The sequence below is a fragment of the Rhinolophus hipposideros genome (genome assembly GCF_964194185.1).
Source record: "Rhinolophus hipposideros genome assembly, chromosome: 1".
Lineage (NCBI taxonomy): Eukaryota > Metazoa > Chordata > Mammalia > Chiroptera > Rhinolophidae > Rhinolophus > Rhinolophus hipposideros.
In genome coordinates, this window is record NC_138047.1 from 108,917,322 (window position 1) to 108,938,588 (window position 21,267).

Sequence of the window (21,267 nt, forward strand, 5' to 3'; positions counted from 1 at the left end):
CCTCTCAGAGCTCCGCGAGGAGTCCAGCCCCACTTCTGATGGCTGCTTCCCAATCCAACTGTTTTCTTAGATTTGCACAGTCAGGGAAGAGCTAATTAAAAGGGGGGAAAGCCCGCCCACTGATATTGGAGCGGTTGCTCCAGCAGCCGGCCCTGCACGTGTGGTGGGAAATCCTCCGGCCCCAGAGCTGCAGTTTCTCCCCAATGGGCTGAAAGGCCGGTTGTGGGTGTCCCTGTCAGTATCCCCTGCCCAGCCTGGGGACAGTGTTCTGGCACAGTGCACATACCCTGGGTGGCTCTCGGGTGTGGTGTGCACACTCGCAGATGACCTTTTAGGGGCTTCTTAGTGGGAGAGGGTACATCTTCAGGGACGCCCACTGTGCCCGGCCCTCATGCCAGGATGGCACACTGGCCCCATGTGCAGTCTCCCCCCACCCCGCCCCCATCACGCTGGGCTCTCTGCAGTGGGAGAGGGGGTGATATCTGGCCCAACCCTGGGGTCGTGTGCCTGGGGAAGGCAGGGCTAGGAACGCCAAAGGATTTCTGGAGATGATCCTGAGGGATACCTAAGAGGTGCTCAGATAAGACGGGAAAGGTGCTCCTGGCGGAGGGCAAGCACGGGCCAAGACAAGGTGGGGGCATGGAAGCAGGGGAACAGGTGTCTGGAGGAGCTGCCGCTGGGATCAAGAGCATCATGGGCTTGTCTTGGGGCAATGGGAGCTGGGAGGCTCCACAGGGGCTCGCCCCACGTCAGCTTGGGGAGCTCAAATGCTCATTCTGGCACCTGGGTTTGGAGGCCGCAGGCATCAGGGCCATGTGGCCGCAGTCCCCACGACTGTCATGCTCCAAAGCCCTCCAGGCTCCCAGCCAGGGAGGGTAGGCTCGGGAGTGAGGGTGGAATGAATAGGAAATGGCCCAGTCTGGTGCAGCTGGTGATGGAGGCTGGGCCTAGGGAGCTGTGTGAATGCCCCTCCAGGGTTCTCTCCGGTCCCCAAAGCCCCACTACAGGCAGATTCCCCAGCGTCACGGGAGCCTGTGGAATGGTGCCCAGCATGGTCTTTCAGGTGGGTGCAGCGGCAGACCCACTGGTTCCAGCTTTTCCTGTCAACCTGGCCGCCGAGAGCTGATGTGGATCCTATTTCCTTTTTCTCCACTGCTGCCAGGCAGCTCGGGGTACATTTTGTGCTCAGCCATGAGAGTGGACACCTTTAAATCAGACTTTTGGGGCCAGTGCTCCCACCCACCCTGCATGGAGAGCCCTTATCGTGACATAATGACCCCACTGTACCCGAGGCTTTTACTGGGAGCAGCCACAAATCCTTTTGGCAGGAAAGAAATACAATTTCGGTCCCCAGGGCTTTCTTTTGGTCCAGGGTTGGCAGTTGATTCTGTTCCCCAGGCAGCTTTCAGAGGCATGGCACTGTGCCCGCCTGGAGTCACAGAGCCTTCACACCACTGCCCTACCCCTGCCCAGCCCGGAAAGGACCTGTCACCTTTTTTACAGATGGTGGAGATGGGTTGGGGTCAGGCCAGGAATAGACCCAGGGTGACTGCTGGGTCCGTCTCAGGCAAATCAGACTCTTGAACGACCCTCACCCTTCCCCTTCCTTCTCTACCTCACACCTTTACCCCTCGCTAGCCGCATCTGAGGCTCTCAACAATCCAACTGGTCAGATAGGAGACCGACCCTCAGGAATGGGGACAGGCAGCCTGAGGTCCCCTGGCTGCTTATGGCAGACCCAGAGCAGGGATGCAGGGTCCCCCCATCTCCCTGACTCCTCAGCCTTGAGGATCTGAACTTCTACTACCACCGTGTGAGCCCCACCCACGTCTATGAAGTACCCCTCAGATGCCCATGGCAAGCAGGGGCGGCCACCCACCCCTGCCCAGGGAGAGCCGCAGCTGGCACGTGGCCAGGTGCCCGTGGCGTTTCACACGTGCCGCTGGAGCCCACGGCCTGGCACCTTCCGCCTGGCTGCCTCCTGCCTCCTCCGTGCGTGTGGGGTGCTGACAGGGGCAGACAGCGATGGGGCCGGGCTTTCGCTCGGCAAGGAGCTGCAGCTGCCCAACCCTACTGGAGATGGGTCTGCCGGCACCCTGTGTTTTGATCTGAAACTGTGCTGGAATATTTGAGCCCTGCCGACGGATGTGATATAAAAATACAGCCAGCTGCCAGCACTGCCGGGAAGGACGACTTCCCTGCCAGCAAGTGCCACAGCAACGTGTCTTCCCCTGTCCCTCAGCCCCCACCCCCGGAGCCGGGGGCAGGATTCGAAGATTGGAGCTGCTTTTCCAAAGTATTAACAATCCTGCCCGCTCCGAGGAATTTTTTTTGAATTCCATACTGAGCTGTAAGGGAATATTGTGAATTATCCCCTCCCCTTTTCTATGAACTCAGCATTTGAATTAAAATACAAGAATAAATTAGGTGGGGTTCAGCGACCAAGCCCACCCCCCTACTCAGGGTCCGCTTTCCGGGATCTTCTTGTGGATTTTTAAAAATTTGTTCCCGAAATCTCCTGAACCTGAGGGGAAGCCTCAGGCAGGAAGGCAGCTGTGTCAGGTGCTTCTGCAGCATGAGGCCCAGAGGACACTGTTCACAGGACACTGGAGCTGGGGTGCCAGGGCACGGGCTCCACGGGGCCAGACACCTCTGCCCCCTCACATCTGTGGGTCCCGGGCCAGACGGTCAGCTCTGGGCCGTAGTTTCCTCGGCCACAGAGCAGGGCTGACAATGAGCACCGTGGAGTAGACGTGAAGACAGGAGAGCCGCTGTGTGGATGAATGGCCGCTGTGGACAGGCGGACTGCGGTCTGGGCCCCTACTCCACACAGCAGAGAAATCCCCCTGAAGGATGGTTCGGGACCACGCTGGGAGCAGCGGATATTCAGGGGCTCCCGGCGGGATGTTAGCATCCCCACTTCATGGGTGCAGACAGACGCCTAGCTCCCTGCCCCAGAGCAGGGGGGGAAGCCAGGTTCGTCTCTGTTTATCCAGCTGAAAAAAAAGGCTCTCCAGGTGGTGATCACGTGTTGGCTGAATGGGGGATTAGACAGCCCGGGTGACAGCCCTGGAAGGTGCAATTCTTGGGATTAGGGGAGAAAAGGAGCAGCATATGTTGACGTGCTTCCATGGGTCACATTCCAGACTCAGAGTCCATCCCCAACAGCCAAGGTGGGGGAGGTGTCCTTGCCCCACTGCACCTAGGAGGCCACCCTGCAGCTCCGAGGCAACATCAGGGTCAGTCGGCCAGCTCTCAGGGAAGGTCACTTCCCTCGGGCCCCAGATGCAGCTGGCAGGTTGGACCATAGATTGGTAGGCTTGGCAGAGCCTGAGCTTCCAACAAGCCCCCTCACTTCACAGGAGGGGTGCCGAGGCCCAGAGAGGGCAGGGGTTGAGCCGGGCCTGACGTGGATGTCCCATCCAGGCTTCACCATCTGTGCCTGCAGGTGTGTGTGCCCACATAGGTGGTTGTGCACGGGGCCTGGGAGAGCGTGTCCTTGGGGTGATGAGGCCAGGCCGCTGCAGAGGAGTGGGCCTTCTCCAAGGGACAGCCCTGGCAAGTGGACCAGGAAAGGGGCCTGCTCTGGTTCCTGACTGGGGATGAAAGGCAGAACCCAGGCCTGACCCCTCCGCAGCACAGAGCTATGGCCACAGGCAAGGACAGATGGGTGGAGATCCAGGAGTGAGCTGGGCTGGTCGGCAGGGGCTGGGCAGGGGAGGGGGGTACATAAGGCCAAGGGGGCACAGAGGGAGTGATGGACAGAATAAGGTGGTCCTCAGCAGGCTCCCAAACTGTGTGTGCGGCACACGCTAGCGCCCTCGCTCATTCCGGGGGAGGGGCCTCCGCCTCCCCCTTGCAGTGCCCTGGTCCTGCTCCCACCCCTCCACCCCAGCTGTCCCAGTTTCTGGGCTCTGTGGGGGCGGGGGGGCCTGGCAGTTTGGGGGGAGGCCACTCCAATACTTGACTGTCCCTTCTTCTAGCCAAGCGTCAGTGTGGGGTGAGCACAGATAGGGGAGTGTGGGGTGTGGAGGGAAGGCTGAGCAAGGGGGCAAGGCTGGGCTGCACTGGGGGAAGCTCATCAGATGGCAGGGGCTGGGTAGAAGGGACAGGCAGGCTCCAGCTCCCTGCAGGCTTTTCCTACCCCCATGGCTTTCTGGGCCTCGATATTCAAAACAGTAAGAAATTGATCAAGGCCACGTGGTTTGGAATAAGGCCCTGGGGCTTGCCTTGACCTCAGCCCTGCCCTAGACCTGCTTCTGGGTGGGTCTCACCCAGCCTATGTCCTCCCAAGTGCCAAGGCCACCAAGTGCTCAGAGGTGGGGGCTGGCCCACAGCTACTGAGGGCAGAACTGCAGCCTTGGATGTGAGAGCCCACCTCCTTCCACTGGAGAGGGGCTGCCAGGCCAGGGCAGGCACTGGATGTGAGTGTGTGTTTGGGAGGGGGGGGTGTGGAGAGACAGGGATGGAGATGAAGGGAAGACAGAATCTAAATTGGGAGTCAGTTTGGGGGTTCTTAATTTTTCTGCCTCTTAGCCAATTACAGCACAAGAACTTTGAGTATACATACCTTACACTTACGTAAAACATTTCATTTAAAGAAAAAAAAAGCCCTGCTCCTTCTCATGCAAGAGGGGAGGTTGGAATCTGGTGACTTGGAGAGTCCTCCTTCCAGCCCCAGGGGGAGTTTAGGCAAGGTGAATGTCTAGAAGGTACCTCCACCCCAACGGCTTAAGGACTGCTGCATGGGACACTTAGATTACAAAGGTTTATTTAGAAAATAGTTTGGTTGTTGGACTGTCATTTTTGGCAAACATTTAAATACTTTCAGCAACCAAAGTCTGTCAGTGCCCTCTTTCCTCCCCCCAGGCAGCCACCCCCACTAGGTCCTGGGGAAGTCAGCCCTTGCTCAGAGGTGGATGGGGGTAGAGGTGTGCGTCTGGGAAGCTCTGTTCTCCCCCCACATCCCGTTTGGGAGGTTGCGAACGCCTGTCGTCAGGACCCTGACCTCACAGCCATACCTCATCAGGGCGCCAGGAGGTGGTTCCAGACCTGGAGCCCCAAAAGCAGCCCCTTGCTGAGGCGGGAAGACAGAGGGATGTCCCCTTTCTCCTCCCCGCTCCCGGAGGGCCCTTGGGTCTCTCAGGACAGCTCCTGCCCTGCGCGCCCTGGAGGCCGATCCATTCCCGGGTCTCGGGGACAATGGAACCCCGGAGGCCACCCCCCGAGTCTCCGCGGGAGGCGGGGCGGGCAGGTCATTGCCTGAAGCCCCTTCTCCTCCTTCGGAAGAGGATGTGCTTGAAGGAGCGCCGGAAGTCCTGGTTGAAGACGGTGTAGATGACCGGGTTGAGCGAGCTGTTGCAGTAGCCGATCCAAAAGAAGAACTTGAAGAGCGGGTCGGGCACCTGGCAGGCCTCGCGGCAGATGCCGTACAGGCTGTAGCTGAAGAAGAAGGGGAACCAGCACAGCACGAATACGCCCATGACCACGGCCAGCACGAAGGTGAAGCGCTTCTCGCGCGCCTGGGCCACCTTGCGGCGGCACACGCTGCTGCGCGCCCGGCGTCGGCGCGACAGGAAGAACTCGACGGAGCGCGAGCTGGCGCGCGACAGGCGCCCGCTGGGGCCCGGGGACCTCGCGGCGGCCGCCGCTCCGGGAGCCAGGGCGTCGGTGCCGCCCGCACCCATGTCGCCCCCGTCGCGCCACCGCCCGCCCCGCCGCAGCGCGCCCCGGCGCCGCCGCCGCTCGGCCGCAGGGCTGCTGTCCTCCAGCTCCACGTCGGCGCGCGGGCGGCGCGGGGGCGCGCAGTGCCCGTTCTCGCCCGCGCCCGCCGCCGCCCCCAGCCCGTTCTCCGTGGTCGGGGACGCACCGTCGGGGCCCACGGTCGTGCGCTTCTCACTGAACGTGCGTGTGCGCAGCTTGGCCACGCGGTAGATGCGGACGTAGACCAGGACCATGATGAGGCAGGGAGCGAAGAAGGAGCCGATGCAAGACGACAGGATGTACCAGGTCTCGTCGTTGAGGCCGCACTGCGGGTAGGCGGCGCCGTCAGGCTGGCGGTAGAGCGAGACTAGCGGCGGGAAGGAAATGACGGCCGAGATCAGCCACACGGCCACGATGGTGGCTTTGACGCGGCGCGGCGTGCGCTTCAGGTTGTACTCGACGGCCTGAGTCACGGACCAGTAGCGGTCCAAGCTGATGGCGCACAGGTGCACGATGGACGAAGTGCAGAAGAGCACGTCGAGGGCCAGGTACACACCGCACCACACCTGCCCGAAGTACCAGTAGGCCATGAGCTCGTTGGCCAGCGAGAAGGGCATGACCAGCGTGGCCACCAGGATGTCGGCCGAGGCCAGCGACACCAAGAAGAGGTTCTGCGGGGCACGCAGCGCCCGGCTGGTCAGCACGGCGATCACCACCAGCACGTTGCCCACCACGGTGAAGACGATGAGAAAGCCCACCACGGCCGACAGCCCCGCCACGGCGCCCACCGAGTACTGGCCCGGTGGCGGCCCCCAAGCGGCCCCCGAGGCGTTGGCGGGCCCGCCGCTGCCCCCCTCGCCGGCGCCGCTCGCGTTGGGGCCCGTCGCCGCCGTCAGCGCCGCCGCCAGCGCTGGGGACGCCATGGTCCTCCCGCGAGCTACGCGGTCCCGCCTGGAGCCGGGACGCAGTCGCGGCAGCTCAGGCGTCCCCCAGCCCGGGTCGGCGCCGGCATCGCCGCCTGCTCCTCGGGCGCGCCCGCCAGGGACCGCGGCGCTCCGCAGCCGGCCCTCGGCCGTGGTGGCTCGGCAGGCGAGCGGCGCGCCGGAGAGCGTGGCTGCCGGGCTCCCCGCAGCTGCCGCGCGCGTAAGTGCAGAGCAGGAGGCGCCGGGAACAAGCGGCGGCGCGGCGGCGGGGGGAGGGGGCAGGTCCTGGGGTCCTCGCGCGGCCCCGCCCTCGGCCCAGCTCACGGGGAGCGCCCCGGCCGCAAGCCCACGGCGACGCAGCGCCCCAGCGGGCGGGCCCCAGCGGCTCTGCGGCCCCGGCGCTGGGCCGAGCCGCAGGCTGCAGGCGGCGGCGGCCCGGGCGCTCCGCCTCCCATCCGGCCGGCTAGGGTTCGGCGCGCCGGGGCGCGGGCCACCGCTCCTCCCGGCCCCCGCGCGCAGCCTCCGGCTCCAACTTTACTTTCCCGGGCAGGGCGCCGGCGCCGCCGCGCGTCCTCCTCCAGCTCCTCCTCCTGCTGTTCCCGGCGCCGGCGCCCCCCGCGGTCGGTGCCCTGCCGTGCGGGCGCCGCCTCGCCCGCCGGAGCTGCGCCGCCGCCGCCGCCACCGCTGCCTCCTTCGCCGCCGCCGCCGCGCGCTGGCGCGAGTGCAGCCACCGAGGTTCGGCTTCCAACTTGGGTAGAGTTGCGCAGCGGGGCGGGGCGTGCGCGGGCGGGGCGGCCAGCCCAGGAAGTGCGGGCCCACGGCCGGAGCCCGCGGCCGCCTCGGCGAACCTGCCCGCGCGGCGCCGGGGAGGAATCGGGCGGTGGCGCGGGGCGCGTGCGCTCGGCGAGGGCGCCCTCTCCAGGGCCGTCTGCGGTCTGCGGGACGGGGCTGAGCGCCCGCTGGCCGGCGAGGTGAGTCCCCAGCCTGCTCCTTCTAAGACGGGAGCCGCCTCACCTCCCGGGGCACAAGCACACGCGCGCGCGCGCACTCACGCAGCACCGGCCGGCTGGGGTCCGCGGCCTGAGTGGAGAGCCAGCCTCTCGCTGGCTGGGCGCGCAGCGGTCCTCCAAGTGCGGGGCCGGGCCCCATCTCTGGGCGGTGCTCCCAGGCAGAGCCACCTCCACTCCCCGGGCCTCAGGTCCCTCCTCTGCCGGCTTGCGTGAATCCTGACAGCGGTGCGGGATGAAGAGCTGGGCAGGCTCCCAAGCTCTGCACCCCTGTTGGCAATTATTGAAGTTTAATTTTTATGCTACGTGTGCCAGCTTGTAAAGGATTGAGGGGGAGTGTTCAAAATGACTGCCTCTGGCCAACACCCAAAAGCAAATCGCCCGCTTGAAGGGCGGTTTTGCTGGGGTGTCTCTTTCCTGCCGGTTTAGGGGCGAGTTGTTGACGTATCCTCGCTTACACCTGGCCCACATCCCTGTGCATTTGTTCCGCAGACGTGTACCATCACTCCGTGACCCCAGTCGGGTGCTGGTCCCTGCTGCCAGGTCTGTGGGAGACAGATTCTGGGGGGAGGTTGGAGTTCCTGGGGGCCTGACTTTCTCAGCTGGACCAGCTGGAGGAACTTTCCCCTTCCAGAACTACACCCAGGCTGGTGGGCAGCTCCCCCTGCATCCTCAGATGGGGTGGGCAGACTTAGGCAGCCATTCCTGTGGCTGGGGGAGGGGTGGGATGCTTCTGAGTATTAGGGGGCATGTCAGCGAGTGATGGGAGCAACTCCCCAATCCGCAGTGATGCCTAGAAATGTGGGTGGTTTGGGGGCTGCTTCCTTTTTCTCTGAGCTCCCCAAGGGCTCAAAGGGTCTCCCTTACACAGGAGAGCTCGGTGGTCTTAGCAGAGACACCAGGGTGGAGCCTCACCATCCTTGTTAACCACGTGACACCCAGGAGGAGGGGGTCAAGCCAGAGCTGTGCTAGGATCAGACATTGCAGCTGGTGGGCCTGCCCCAGAGGAGCTAAACATCCCCAGCCAATCCTGGGCATTTATGCACTTTGGAGGGCAAAGCCATGACTGCATGTGAAAAGCGTGTGACCCAGGGAAGGTGGAGGGCCACCATCCTTGTGAAAGGTCCTCCTGGTTCTGGAGGCCTAACAGGTGCCTCTGATCAGGGCACCTGGGGGTACATTTTGCAGGGAAGACCCACATACACCTGTTGTCCTCCATCGTCGGCACGCACTGGACGTGTCTGTATTGTGCCCTCCGTCTTGAGGGGCTCACCATCTGGGACTGACTGTGCCCCACACTGAGAGGGGTGTGATGAATGCCATCAATGCCTGGGAGTGGGGTTGGCCAGGAAGGCTTCCTGGAGGAAGGGACCTCTGAGCCTGGAGAATGAAGGGGAGTTCTGGGGAGGTGGGAGGCCCCTGTGGGCTGTGCTCCCTGGGGTGAGCATGGGCTTTGTCTTGGAGGCACGGGGAGCCAGAGGAGTTTGCAGAAGAGAGAAGTGGCAGCCCTGATGTAGGTTTTGGAGACATCTTCCCCTCCCCCAGGACCCAGCTAGCCTTGGGGGGCTCCTCCAGACCACGAAGGCTTCTCATATTGTGAGGAGCACTTTGGGGGGTGCACGGGGACATCCAGGCTCCTGGTTCCACTTGATACCTCACATGGTCACAAGCAAGGGTGGCATAGCATGGGGAATTTGGAAGAAAAAGGATACATCGCAGCTAGGGCCCACGGCAGACAGGACTTCCCACTGCCCAGGAAGCAGCTCTCGCAGCCAGCCCAGGCTGGGGACATCTGGAATGCCTGGCCAGCTCAGTGACCCAGGCCCCTGGGGATGCCTGTCTGGCCTTTTGATCTCAGTCTGCAGATACCGCACTGCTGGCAGCCTCTCCATGGCGTGACCTGGGAGGAGCAGGGGAGTGCCTCGCCCATGGGTCCAGGGCTCAGACTCGAGGGGTGAAGGAGCGCTGGGTGTCCAAGCCGTCCCTGGGGTAGAGGGCTTGGCTGGGCTTTGGGGCTGAGCGGAACGCAGGCTTACCTGCGTGCACCAGAGGCTCAGGACCACAGCTGTCGGACAGGGAGCCAGGCAGCCTCTTACCCCAGACATTGACAGTTAGGGATCCTGTAACAGGCAAAGCAGCATGGGCCAAGGAACACTGCCCCTGTGAGTCACTGATGGCCAGGCCTGGGTTTAGCAGGACCCGGAACGATGACGGGGAGGGCACTGTGAGGAGAGGGAGGGGGACATCTCAGAAGGGCGGTGTCCCGGGGCTGCCAAGGCACACTTGCCCTTCAGCCCACCATGTCCAGTGGGGCCCAGAAGGGGTTGGTCCAGCCCTGGCTATTTACGTCCTGGGGATATTGGATTCCCGGCCCCACTGCTATGAGAGGCATTTGAATGCCTGCCTGCTGGGGGCACACCTCCTGGGATGCCGTGTTCTGTGCTCCCTGGGGCCTCAGCTCAGGTAGAGGGCAGCTTGTCTCCTTGCACACACAGGTGTGCACACATTCCCATGTACACATGTGTCCACCTGCACACATTCCCATGCACACCTGCATGCACACTTATGCTTGCATGTGCTCGTGTATCTGCACACATACGTACTGTGTATATGTGCATGTGCACGATTCAGTGCATCACACAGATATGCCGGTGCACACATGACGTGCACATGCGTGTCCGTGCACGCACAAGCAGGCGTGCACATTACCCACACACCACACACCTCCACGTGCATGTCGTACACACATGTCCCCCGTCCACACCCACATGCATGCACACACGCACATGTGGTCCCACACACAGATGCGGGCCCACCCTGCACAGGTGCCTCACACCCTTCCAGGCTGCAGGGAGTATTTTAGTTGCCCGTTGCGGGCAGCTCTTCCCAGGTGTCAGGCCGGCTTCTGCCTCGTCCTCTGCCTGCTGCCTCCACCGGCCTCGTTCAGTGGCTCTTTAGCTGGCTTACTCCAGGTTGTGAGTCCACGTAACCTCCAAACCTTGGTACGTGCTGCTTTCCAGGCTGGCAACCCCTTGCCCCGGCTGTCCCTGTGACTCTCCTCGTCCTTCCAAGCGTGGTGCATGAGGTTCCTCCCCAGGGGGCCTCCCTGATGTCCCAGGCTGGATTAGAGCCCCCTTGCTGTCCTGTGTGCCCCTTGGGTGGGCCATCATCAGTGACCATGTCCTCTCTCGGCTGTGGGCTCTTCAGAACAGGCCATGTCTCGGTCCCACTGCCTGGTGCCAGGCCCAGCTCACAGCTCACAGTAGGAGCTCAGTGAGGGTGGGGGAAGGCCCGGGTGGTACAAAAGGCAAGGTTGGGACCCCTGCGTGTTACTGGTGTCCAGCCTCAGCCACACAGGATACCTGCCCTGTGCTGGGTGTGGGGAGAGGAGGGTCTGGCAGAGTACAGAGGAGCCGTGTCCCTGCCCAGCAGGTCCTTTCAGCCTCTGTTTGATGGAGACTGGAGTTGCTGAGTGTGGAGTGAAGCTCCTGCTCATTCCCTTACTTGCTGTCAGGCAGCAGGAGGGCCTCCAGCCTCCCCACGCCTCAGTTTCCCCTTCTGTAGGATGGGGGTATTGGACTGGATGGTTCTAAGGCCCATGCGGGCTCTGCTCCCTGTTGGCTGCTTGCTCCTGGAGGTGGACGTGTGTCTGGCCTGCTGTCCTGCCCTCGGTTGGCGCTGCAAGGGAGGGGCAAGGCCCCAGTTAGGGAGAAGAACCCTTTCTGCTTAGCTGGCTGGTGTGGGAACACAGGGAGCCAGCTTAGCTTTCCAGCCTCCAGACCAAGGGGACTTTTTTTCTCCTTGGAGCTGAGCTAAGGATTTCCCCCCCCCATGTTTATTTGAAATTTCATTTTTACAGATGAGGCAAGGAAAAACGAGGCTTGCTTCTCTCCCTGCCCCTCCCTGAAGAATTCCAGAAGCGCTTTGTCTTGTCAGAATGTGGCCAGGACTGGCTGGCCTGGAGCCTGGCTCTCCAGCACCAACCCGCAGACCGAATCCGTTGCAATATTGACCACATTGATGGATTTGGCACAGCTGAGTCCTTACAGAGCTGGCGGAAGTCCCTCTGGAGAGAGTTGCTTCGGGGACTGTCTTTGATTTGCAATGAGTATAATAGATGAAAGCAGTGGGGCGGCATGTCTTATTGAGCACCAGCTGTGTACCTTGCTCAGCCCAAAGCCGGCCGGGGTTCAGGTTTGGCCCCCACTGCCCTGGCTGCCACTCGGCCTTCTCATGGCTCCCCTGTCTCCAGCCTGCCCCTCTGACAGCTGGCTGCAGGCCTGAACAGGTCCAACCTCCGGGGGCTTGCTGTTGACCCGACACCTCAGTCTGGCACTCAAGGCTCCCGTAGGCCTGGCCTCACCCCATAACCAACCCTTATCCGTTCAATTGTTTACTCATTCTTCAGACATTACCAGGGCATCTTCCGTGTGCCAGCCTTGGGGGGGTACAGGTGACTAGGCCAGGGGGTGTCTCTGGAACACCGGACCTCCTGGGCCCAGAGCCTGACCTCTGGGGTCAGGCTAACCCGGTGTCCCTGACCTCTGGAGGCCACCTTCCCTCCTTGGTCTGCAAATGGTGATGAGGGAGTCCCTCCCTGGCTGATGGGCAAGCTCTCCAGAATGACGTCTGCAGAGCTGTTAGCCTGGGCCTGCTCATCACTGGTGGTCTGGTGCACTCCTGCCCCTGTGGCCACTCCCTGGGTATGGAACACCTGCCTTGCCTGTCACTCACCTGAGCAGTTGGGAAGTTTCTCCAACCCCCTCAGCACTGAACTCCTCGGACCCCCCGCAGGGTACCACGGCGCACTGTGGCCATGCTGGCCCTTGGTATCTCCTGGAGATGACTCCCGTGAAGTGTCATGGTATAGTGTCCATTCCGGCCACCCTCCTGTCCCCAGACCCCGGAGCCCCTGCTCATCGGCAGTGCTTCCAGAAGCCACCATTAGGGAGCGCTTCCCCGGGGCCAGGCCTGTCCTGAACAACCCGTGGGTGGTGGGCCCGTTTCAGCCTCTGTGCTCCTTTGGTCTGTGCTGTGTGATCATCCCATTCTGTAGATGAGGAGACTGAGGCCGAGGGACTTTATTCAGGATCACATGAGCCCAGGGCAGTGTGACTCCCCTCTGTCCCACTGTTGTCACGCTGCCCAACATCCTTTCACTTTTACCTCAAGTCTCCTCCAGCCACTGGCCTTGGTGTGGGGCGGCCTTGGAAGGCCTGGAGGGTGTTTAAGGGATGGATGGATGGATGGATGGATGGATGGATGGATGGATGGATGAAGTATATGCTAGGGAACTTCATAAACTGTCAAGTTGTAGACATGGATTGCCATCCTTGCAGTCCTGTCTCAGCCATTGAGTCATTGTGTGATTGGACAAGTCACCTGCCCTCTCTGCGGCAGCGGACTCAGAGGTCCTACTAGATATTTGTTTGCTGCAGGCTGGCAGGTGCCACCAGGAGAGGAGAGGACAGGAGAGTCAGGCTGGGCTGGGCAGCTCAGGACTCCAAGCAGAGCTTAGAGACACAACTTAAACCCTGCTGGGTCTGCAACTGCTAACGAGCTGGGGGACCTTGGGTAAATGGCACAACCTCTCTGAGCCTCCTAATAGCATCTGAAGAATTAACTGTACCAGGTGCCTAGGAGGATAACACCTTTGCCCATCAGTCCTGGGAGGGAGTCAGGCCTTGCAGGAAGGCTGATGTGAGATTTTTCTACCTATGTCACTGTACTGCTTCAATTTTTCTGACAGCTTGAGTTACTTTGGCAAATAAAAAATTCTAATAAAAAAGAACTCAGAACTTACCATTGCTGGCACTTAGCAAGGTCCAGTATGACATAATTAGTATTGTTATCACTATTGTCTCCCAGCTGATGGAGTCCATTCTGTGACATCCCTTCACACCCGACCCAGCCTCTGCTTGCTTACACACCACATGCCACGGGGAGCTCACTGCTTTGCCAGCAGCCCACTTCATCCTAGGATAGCTCTGATTATTTTTGACATTGAGCACACGGTTTCGGTGTCCCTCTCTGCCAGGCTCTGTGCTGGCCTTGGGGACACAGAGGTTAGCCTAGTGCCTGCTGTGGAGATGCCCCAGGCTGCCTTTCTACAGAGAAGTGCGTGGCCACAGGAGGGGCTGATCTGGTTTGGGGGAAGTAAAAGGGGTTCCTGGAGTTGGGGCTCTGTACTTGGCCTTGACAGTGAAGCGGAGAATCCCTTGGCCAAGCAAGTTGCTTTCTTCCCATTCCCCATACACTGCCTTTCCCCACCTTAGCCAGGCTGGTCCTGGCCCCCCAGGGGTGACCTTGGAGTTGGCACATAGCCTGCTTGGACCTGTCCAACTCCCTCAGGGGCCAGGCCACCAGGCCCTGCATCCAGGGTTCTTTCCTCTGGAGACCTGCAGGGAGCTATCAGGACGTTAAGCAGATTTGAGAGCTTCTCATTTTATTTTACCCTCACAGGACCTCTGGGAGCTGGGTGCTATTAACACCTCACTCTGCAGAGAGATGAAAAAACATGGAGGCTTTTGCGAGCAGACGTGGCTGCCAGGTCCCCAGTGAGTGTTCTGGTAGTTCAGGACACTGGCTTAGACCGCTGCCCCATTTGGCCTCTGCCCACAGTGGATACCTCCAAGGTGACCACTCACTCTAACAAAAACCCCTGGGGGGTCCGTACCAGAGGTTTCTCTCCCCAAAATGGCCTCCGTGTTGACCCCCAGGTAACCACATCTATCCCTCTGCTGGGGCTGCTGTCTCCCCTAAGCTTGTTGGGGACGAGCCCCCAACCCCGTTGCCCAGCATGGTGAATGAGCCAGTGACTCTGGCTTTGTTAGACTTGCTCTGCAAGAAAGGCAGTTTTATTCCTGCTTTGTAATGGAGACAGTTGGGGCCCAGAGTGTACCCAGCCTGACTTCTCACCTAAGCCACCTTCTTCCCGCCCAGCTGTGTTGCCTCTTGTTCACTGAGCCCCAGATGTGTGCAGGGCTCGGAAGGGGAGAAAGAGGGATGTAGATCCTGCCTCTATTGTGAGCAGAGGTTGCAGACGGGGCGCTGCCTGCTCTCACGCTGGAGGGGACAGCACAGGCCTCAGAGAAATGGGGCGGGTGCTCACGTGTGCAGGTGACGTGGGGGTCATCCGCTTGCTGGCTAAGGGGCTGTCCTCTCTCTCCATCCTGAGGCCTTCAAGGGTTAAAAGGAGAGTAATTTCCTGCCCATGATTTGTGACCCGGATCGTAGAAGACGTGCTTCAGAGCTAGAGGGGGCGTCAGAGATTTTTCTCTTTTGTTTGGCTTTGATTTTTTTCAGATAGGAAAATGCAAAAGAGCCTTTGGCGTGTTTTGAGAAAATAAGCTAAGAATGGTCAGGTTCACGCTGACCCTGTGAAGCTTGTCCAGTTTCCTATGCTGGTCCTGACTCCCAAGTGTTTCTGGAAGGCAGGGAGGCAGGCCCACCACCTTCACCCCGCCTGGAGCCCTGGAATGTTTATGCTGGAACCTGGACACCGTGGGCTCGAACTCAGCAAGATCTGATGTTTTCTTCTCGAGTTTTCCCTTCCCAGAAAGGCTCTGATTTAAACCAAAAAGTCATCACAGGAGGGAACGGGACTGGCCTAAGATTTAGGATGGTAAGTCAGGGTACAGGCGGTGCTGCTGTAACAAGGCGACCTCAAAAGACAGCAGCTCTGGCCACCGTCATGCCCATGGTCCACCCAGTGGGGGGGGGAGAGCATGGTCCACCAATCACAGGGCATCCTCATCTGGAAGTTGCACATAGCCCTTATGCTAACATCCCATTGGTCAGAATGTGGTCACACGGCCACTTCTACTGCAAGGAAAGCTGGGAAATGTAGTCTGACAGGGTGGCCACATGCCAAGATAAATGTATTGAGGGTTTCCAGACGTGGGCACTATTGACATTTGTGCTGGTACTTAAATTGTAGGGCCGGATGGCCTGCAGGATATTTAGCATCATCCCTGGCCTCTAATGCCAAGAACAGCCCCTACCCCCTGCTGTGACAGCCAAAAATATCCTCAGACATTGCCAGATGTCCCCTGGGGGCAAAGTCCCTCCTAGTTGAGAGCCACTGGGCCAGATCAAGGATCCCAAACTCCAGTGTCCACAGCGCCCAGGCAGGAGGAGGGCTGGGTTAGCCTGGGGCGAGCCCACTGAGCAGGCCCCACCAGGACAGGACAGCTGCCTCCGGACTCCACCCTGCCAGTTCTCGTGCTGGACGAGGACAGACATACGGATTTTCATGTGAAATATCCTAATTGCTTATGGATAGCACCTAATTAAAAAAGGGAGGAAGCTGTGTGGTTGCTGCGGGTTGAACTGTGTCCTTCCATAAAGATACGTCTATGTCCTAATGCCAGAATCTGTGAAGGTGGCCTTATTTGGAAATAGGGTCCTTGCAGATGAAGTCAGATTCAATGAGGTCATACTGGAGTGGGTAAGCCCTAATTCAAATGGCTGGTGTCCTTATACGGGGAGGAAAAGACAGGCACACAAAGAAGAAGGCCACGTGAAGACAGAAGCAGCCTGGAGTGATGTGGCCGCAAGCCCAGGACGGCTGTAGCCACCAGAAGCTGGAAGAGGCAGGAAGGACTGTCCCCTGGAGACTCCGGAGGGAGGTGGCCCTGCCGACACCTTGACTTCCGATTCCAGCCTCCAGCACTGTGAGAGAGTACATTTCTGCTACTTTAAGCTACCCAGCTTATGGACTTTGTCGTGGTAGCTACAGAAAATGAAGACCGTGGTCCACTGCTTATCTGTGCTTCCAGGCTGCAGGCTCCCTGGAACCCCCACCCCCAGCTTGGGGGCCTGGTCTGTGGGTCTGGCTTCAGCGTGTCGTTTGAGCCCAGCTGCACAAAGTGGGGTGCAAAGCTGTCAGACCCTTATATCTCGGGGTCATCGGGACAGTGGGGCAGGCCACATGGACACGGCCAGTCACAAACCAGCACAGCTGGGCCTGTAGCCCGCGCAGAGCCTGGCCTGGAGCAGGGCTGGTGTTGAGCAGCCAGCAGACGTCCCACCGCCCTAGTTGTGGTACTGCTGGCTCCTCTCAGACCTTCAGTTTCCTCATCTAGCAAATGGGGAGAATCAAATTTGCTGTGACAGCACAGAGCCTCCCTAAATGAGTGACGCTGAGCGAGTGTGCATGTCAAATGGCCACCCACACACTGGCTTCTTCATGCAGGTACTGTGACCAATATCTGTGAAGTGCCACTGTCACTGTCCTCTCGACTTGCAGCCCCCAGTGTCACTCCACAGCTCTCTTCCTCCAGCCCCTGAGCTCCCGGGTCTTCTAATCTGATGCCCTGTACCCTTAGGTGGTTTGCCACACCTCAGGCCTCAGTTTACCCCTCTGAATGAGTGGCTCGCCTCTGATTCTCTCAGGACCCCCCCCAGCTCTACCAATTCTAATTAGGCAGGATTCTGTTCAGGCAAGCTGGAATTATGAGCTATTGTTAGGCAAGAATACAGAAGTACAAAGATACTTTCAAAAATGGAGCAGAACAAAAGATTAAGTAGATGGCATCATACTTACTCCGGTATTATACTTAGAGAAACTATTTTAAAACCAAAGTACTTTTCACTGCCGTGTTAATAGGAATTGCCCTGGGAAACCACGTTTGACTTTCACAAAAGGTTTGTATCGACAGGACATGTTGGCATTCCATTTCTAGGAAAGAGGAGTAGTTAGATGCCTCATTCCAGATATTGTTTCAATTATAGCAGGGGAAAAACATATACTGGGGTGTCAAAAAATGTATACGCGTTTTGAGAGAAGTTATCTATGCTCAAGCAGTAGTTCGCCGTCTTCATAAGTGTCTGGATGCTGATGGGAACCACTCTGAGCACCTCTTGTCATTGCAGAAGTCAGACGTGACTTGTATTCATCTTTTGTTATCGAATTGTCTATTGAGTATTACAATTAGCACAGTTTTTCCTTTTCTTAAAACATGTGTACATTGTTTTGGCACCCTCTGTATATAGTATATATGAATTCTGTGCGGAAGCAAATGTCGTTTTTTCATAAAGAGAAGGCGCACTTCCCAATCTCCTATCAGCCTCCCAACAGCAGGAAGCCGGCGCGCCCCGTGAGCCTGGCAGCCCCTGGCTGTTGCTCTGGGAGGGAACGAAGGGATGCACGCCTTAAGATGGAAAGCAGGTGCACCTGGGAAGTTGAAAGCATCACCTGGTGTGGTTGCTGGTGTCCAGGAGGGGGCGACAGTCTAATGGCCCAGCCCCTCCAGACTGGTCACCAGAGCTTGAAGCCGTGATGGGGACAGAAGGACTGGGTCCCAAGCTATAGACTTAGGCATCAGCCTCATCCCCAGTGACGGGCTGGCCATTGATTGTCACCCCGCCCTCCATCGGCTGCCCACAAGAGCTGCCCCAGACGGATCTGTGCAGATGCAACTGTGAGCACCCCCTCCCTACTGCTGTCACTGGCAGGAGGAAGTCCAAGCTCGTGCCTGGATGTGGGGACAAAACCCCAAAAAAGCAGTTTCCAGGCTCTCGGCCTCACATAGAAAGGTGCTGGCTCGGGTAGTAAATGGCCATCAACTGTGATCAGATGGCCAGCAGCTGTGGCTAGTTGGCCGTCAGCTGTAACCCGTAGGCCATTGGCCACTAATATAACGGCTGTGGCTACGCTAGCAGGGAAGGAATGGGGGCTAGCAAGAAGATGGTGGCTGGCAAGCGCGGACTGCTGTTAGGCAGATTATGTAGATCCTGCTTCCTGTGTCTCCAGCCCAGCCACCAGCGAGAATATATTGGTTTGACTTCCCTACCTATGACTCCGTGGGTGTTCCTTTTTGGCCTTACCGTGTCCTGCGTTCTTATGTGGGGAGTGGGAGCTGAGACCCTGCACGACAAATGGCGCAGCGAGCAGGGTCCCCTGCGTGACACTTGGCGTAGTCGGCAGGATACGGTGCTGGCCAAAGCTTTCCGAAGGGCAGTGGAGCAGTTTGTGCGTCTGAAAGCTCAGTCTGAGGAAGACCAGGAGGAGCAGCTGCTGGAGAGCTCGATTCCCGTGGAGGGGTGGAAAGATGTGGACGGTTCCCCAACCAGCAGAGGCCGGAGAAAGCGGAGAAAGCGAAGGTTGTTGCCGCCCTGTGGGCTGAGAACTGCTTGCTGAGGCAGCCTGGATGCAGGACTTTTAGTCCCAGGAGGAAACGCTTGCTGAGTCCTCCTTGGGAGATGAGGGTGAGGTCAAGGTTATCCCTCACCCCCAGGACAGCCCTGGTGAATGACTATGGACTATGGGGAATTGCCTTCTATCCCTAATTTAATGGACGCTTGACTGTTTGGGAACATACCATCATGTAGTGGGACTGGTTGATGTTTGCTTTTGTGTCTTGACTGGCCGCCATTGATAATATGTAAGCACCTTGATGTGAGCCGCTGTTGTTCCAGCACGGTACCCCGAGAGGCACAGAGAGAGAGTGGCAGTGCCCTGAGAGCCCTGGCTGTGTCCAGGAAGTCTGGCTGTGCCCAGAGAGAGTGGCAGTGCCCTGAGAGCCCTGGCTGTGTCCAGGAAGTCTGGCTGTGCCCAGAGAGAGTGGCAGTGCCCTGAGAGCCCTGGCTGTGTCCAGGAAGTCTGGCTGTGTCCAGAGAGAGTGGCAGTGCCCTGAGAGCCCTGGCTGTGTCCAGGAAGTCTGGCTGTGTCCAGAGAGAGTGGCAGTGCCCTGAGAGGCCCTGGCTGTGTCCAGGAAGTCTGGCTGTGTCCAGAGAGAGTGGCAGTGCCCTGAGAGGCCCTGGCTGTGTCCAGGAAGTCTGGCTGTGACCAGAAGTACTGTGGTGGTGCCCTGAGAAAAGCTGGCTGTGTCCGGGGAAACAGGTGGTACCCTAAGAAGCCCAGGAAGTCTGGCTGTGCCCAGAAGTACTGTGGTGGTGCCCTGAGAAAACCTGGCTGTGCCCGGGGAAACAGGTGGTACCCTAAGAAGCCCAGGAAGTCTGGCTGTGCCCAGAAGTACTGGTGGTGCCCTGAGAAACCCTGGCTGTGCCCAGAGAGCCTGGCTGTGTTCAGGATATTGCATTCACCTCCAGGCTCCTTGCACAGGGCCCCTCGCAGAAGACGCTTGTCGCGTAGATTGTGAGGCGAGACCCTGTAGGGGTGGAGTGTGGGGACAAAACCCCCAAAAAGCAGTTTCCAGGCTCTCGGCCTCACATAGAAAGGTGCTGGCTCGGGTAGTAAATGGCCATCAACTGTGATCAGATGGCCAGCAGCTGTGGCTAGTTGGCCGTCAGCTGTAACCCGTAGGCCATTGGCCACTAATATAACGGCTGTGGCTACGCTAGCAGGGAAGGAATGGGGGCTAGCAAGAAGATGGTGGCTGGCAAGCGCGGACTGCTGTTAGGCAGATTATGTAGATCCTGCTTCCTGTGTCTCCAGCCCAGCCACCAGCGAGAATATATTGGTTTGACTTCCCTACCTATGACTCCGTGGGTGTTCCTTTTTGGCCTTACCGTGTCCTGCGTTCTTGGGCGGGGAGTGGGAGCTGAGACCCTGCACGACACTGGAACTCACCTGGCAGTGCGTTGGCACCTGCACCTCTCCCCTCCTGGCCTGGCATGCTCCCTTCCAGGAATGCTGACCCCTCTGCTCTTCCCTGGTGCCCTGTGCTTTCCCACCTCCATACCTTTGTGTGTGTGGTTCCTCTGCACAGAGCACCCTTCCCACCATGACCTTCATGGCTCACTCTTCCTCACATGTCAACATCACCTCTGCCGCCTCCTCCAGGAAGCCCTCCTGGGGCTCCTAGGACACCTGAGAGCTGCCAAGGGCCTATTATGGAGGGAGAGATGCTCCTTATGTCACTGTCCCAGGTGCCTCTCCCAGTGCTTGGGCTCCTCAGGGCAGGGACCCAGGTGTCCCACGAGCAGCAACCCAGGCCCAGCACATGCTGGAATCCTGAGTGACTGATGGTTAGATGGATGGACGGACAGAGGGATGGATGGGTGAGTGGGGAGTGTAGAGGAAAAGCCCTCCTCTGAGTCCACAGCCTCCATCTACCCTTGTGGACTAAGGAGGGAGGGTGGGCATTTCTCAAGGCCTGCCCACGTGTGTGTTTGCAGAGCCACATTGTCCCCATCCCTCCAGGCCTGGCGCCGGCTGCCACCATCACTGACCCTCCCTGTGGTGGCCCTGCTCCCTCTCCCCGTGACCCCTCCGTGCACTGCCTGCTCCCTGACCCTGCACTAACCCAGGCTGGGAACGTCTATTTAGCTAGATCTAACCAGACAGGCATGAGGTGGCCGCCACAGGCCCTTCCAGGCTCCATGGAGACATGGGGGCCTGCTGGCACACCCCAACTGTGTGAACGTGTGCCGGAGGCCTGACTGTAAACCTCAGTCTGAGGAGGCCTGCTCTGTGGGGCTCCTGTGAGGGTCAGGTGAAAAGGGGGCAAACCCCCAGTGGCTGTCTCCCCCACCTTTCACCCCCCAATTCGGAGACTGCTTCCTTGTTGCTTCAATTTAATTATAAATTCTGCTCGGAGCACTCGCTGCTGGAGGCCCCTTTCCGAATGACTGCCTGCTCACCCGTGCGTGCTGGCTGGAGCCCCACGCTTCTCAAAAAGAAAGTGCACTGAACTCCAGGAGCAAGGCCAGCACACCCAGAGCCGCTT

At 59.3% G+C, this 21,267-nt stretch overlaps 1 protein-coding gene across 1 annotated transcript; it reads right to left on the reverse strand.

The window, feature by feature from the left end:
- Positions 1 to 4,773: 4,773 nt before the first annotated feature.
- On the reverse strand, positions 4,774 to 6,727 carry ADRA2C (adrenoceptor alpha 2C). The gene has a single exon (XM_081051077.1). It carries the CDS (start codon positions 6,624 to 6,626, stop codon positions 5,256 to 5,258), a length of 1,371 nt encoding a protein of 456 aa, XP_080907203.1. The 5' UTR covers positions 6,627 to 6,727; the 3' UTR covers positions 4,774 to 5,255.
- Between the last annotated feature and the right edge of the window lie 14,540 nt (positions 6,728 to 21,267).